The sequence below is a fragment of the Cebus imitator genome, unplaced genomic scaffold (genome assembly GCF_001604975.1).
Source record: "Cebus imitator isolate Cc_AM_T3 unplaced genomic scaffold, Cebus_imitator-1.0 Scaffold64, whole genome shotgun sequence".
Classification (NCBI taxonomy): Eukaryota; Metazoa; Chordata; class Mammalia; order Primates; family Cebidae; genus Cebus; species Cebus imitator.
Genome location: NW_016107379.1, coordinates 7949429 through 7952334, shown reverse-complemented (window position 1 = coordinate 7952334; position 2906 = coordinate 7949429). Strand labels below are relative to the sequence as shown.

Genomic DNA, 2906 nt, shown 5'->3' with positions numbered 1-2906 from the left:
TGCCCAGACTTTAGTGCAGTGGTGTGATCTCATCTCACTGCAACCTCCGCTTCCTGGGTTCAAGTGATTCTCCTGCCTCAGCCTCCCAAGTAGCTGGGATTACAGATGTGTGCCACCATGCATGGCTAAGTTTTTTATTTTTTTTATTTTTTATTTTTTGAGACGGAGTCTTGCTTTGTCTCCAGGCTGGAGTGCAGTGGCATGATCACTCTTCCTCCTCACCAAACTAGTTACTCCTCGTTTTAAAGCCGATTCCCATTTTTACCTCTGACCTCTTACTTCTGGAGTGTAATCCTCTCAGTCATGCAAGACCTTTATGTTCTTTTATTAGCAGACCTGCTAATATATTACCAATCTCAGGTCATACCTTTTCCTTTGTCATTGTCACTTTTGCTCATCACTCTCCATTGTTTTCCTTAAGCAGACTTTTAAATTCACCCTTAGAAAGTAAACAAGAAAGTGCTTTCCCTTGGTGTTACCTTATCTACTTTTCTATTTTATTCTTTTTTATGAGTTTACTAGGAAATTATTTTAGGTGTTTCCTTCTCACTTAGCAACTGAGTAAGCAGAAAGTTTAAGTGAACTTAATGAAATGATGGGAGACTGAGGTGGGAGGATCACGTAAGGCCAGGAGTTTGAGACTTGCCTGGGTAACATACCAAGCCCTACCTCTACAAACAATTAAAAAAAATAGCTGGGTATGGTGGTGTGTGCCTGTAGTCCCAGCTACTTCTGAGGCTGAGATGGGAAGATCACTTAAGCTCAGGAGTTCAAGGATGCAGTGAGCCATGATCATGCCACTGCATTCTAGCCTGGGTGACAGAGTGAGACCCTGTCTCAAAAATAAAATAAAATAAAATACAGAAGTTTCAGACCAGCCTTGGTAAGATGGTGATACCCCATCTCCATTTAAAAAAACAAAAATAAAAAAAAAACAAAGCACACAAATAATGAAAAGGGCTCAGGGAACCGTCAGCACATTTGAATCAGAATATTTCAGATCAAACTTCAACAATTTGCGATTCTTCTTGGTTTATTTAACAGCTCTTTTGAGATACGATTCATGTACCATACTGTTCACCCATTTAAAATATGCAGTTCATTGGCTTTTAGTATATTCACAGAGCTGTGCAACCATCACCACAGACAATTTAAAAGACTTTTCATCATCCCAGAAAGAAACGCTTCAACCCTCCATTGTGAGCCCCCAATCCCTCCCACTCCCAGCTTTAGGTAACCTCTGATCTTTGTGTCTCTATAGGTTTATCTATTCTGGACATTTCATATAAATGGCATGATATAATATGTGGTCCTTCATGACTGGCTTCTTCCACTTAGCAGAATGATTTTGGTTCATCCATGTTGTAGCTCATAACAATACTTTATTGCTAAACATTATTTCATTATGCATGGCTACACCACATTCTGCTTATCCGTTCATCAGCTGATGGACATTTGGGTTGTTTCCACCCTGGCTTTTATGAGCATTCATTGAACAACTGTTTGTTTTTAGATAATTTCTTCAAAGTGGTATTTAGTCATTGTAAAAAAAATCGAAAAATATTAAAGAATATAAATAATATGATAAAATTTATTCATAATCCCAACACTCAAAAAAAAGCTTTATTAACACTTTTTCTGTGGGGGAAAAATGCATGTTTATGTAATTTGTTTTATAATTCTTCACTTCTCTTTAAGACCTACTTTGCATTTGAACAGATTTTGTTTGCCAAATCACAGCAAGACTGGCCAACTGCAGTTGTCATAAATAATTTATGTCATTGTGCCATGGGAGTGCAGTGGAGTTATCTGCCATTTGATAGGCATGGGGAGGGTTTAGAGAAAATTTCACAGAGGAGGAAACATAATATGAAAATATGCATGAGCTTCTGATGCCTGTCAGTAAGTAATTGGGCATTCTAATAAGGTGATATTTGTTCTGTTTTAGGAGGCTAGCAGGATGTACAGTTTTTATCACGGGTGCAAGCCGTGGCATTGGCAAAGCTATTGCGTTGAAAGCAGCAAAGGATGGAGCAAATATTGTTATTGCTGCAAAGACCACCCACCCACACCCAAAACTTCCAGGCACAATCTATACTGCTGCTGAAGAAAGTGAGTATGACAGTGAGTGTGAAATGTCCTCCTAGTGGCTTCAATACATGGAGAATTTGCTGGAGAGTTTAGTTAAAGCTATTTGAAAGCTACCTTGAAAATAATTTTGTCTAGTTAAAGAAGTATTTATGTTGTCACCTTGGGGCAGTGCTTCTGACCATTTTTCTCTTCCAGCACTTTTAAGCAATATGAGAGACTGCGGTTAAAAATATTATGGCCAGGCGAGGTGGCTCACACCTGTAATCTCAGCACTTTGGGAGGCTGAGATGAGTGGATCACCTGAGGTCAGGAGTTTGAGACCAGCCTGGCCAACATGGCAGAAACCCTGTCTCTACTGAAAATACAAAAATTAGCCAGGCATGGTGGTGCATGCCTGTAGTCCCAGCTACTCAGGAGGCTGAGGCAGGAGAATCACTTGAACCCAGGAGGTGGAGGTTGCAGTAAGCTGAAATCACACCACTGCACTCCAGCTTGGGTGACAGAGTGAGACTCAGTCTCTAAAAAAATCAAAGAGGCCGGGCGCGGTGGCTCAAGCCTGTAATCCCAGCACTTTGGGAGGCCGAGGCGGGTGGATCACGAGGTCCAGAGATTGAGACCATCCTGGTCAACACGGTGAAACCCCGTCTCTACTAAAAATACAAAAAATTAGCTGGGCATGGTAGCGTATGCCTGTAATCCTAGCTACTCAGGAGGCTGAGGCAGGAGAATTGCCTGAACCCAGGAGGCGGAGGCTGCAGTGAGCCGAGATCGCGCCATTGCACTCCAGCCTGGGTAACAAGGGCGAAACTCCGTCC

The 2906-nt window shown here is 41.5% G+C and overlaps 1 protein-coding gene across 1 annotated transcript in view; it reads left to right on the top strand.

Moving 5' to 3' along the window:
- The window catches only part of HSDL2 (hydroxysteroid dehydrogenase like 2), an 82845-nt gene that overhangs the window by 6835 nt on the left and 73104 nt on the right, over positions 1-2906 (top strand). The window contains exon 2 of the mRNA XM_037739200.1: positions 1949-2112. Coding sequence (XP_037595128.1) covers positions 1949-2112 — 164 coding nt within the window. The remainder of the gene's footprint in view (positions 1-1948; positions 2113-2906) is intronic.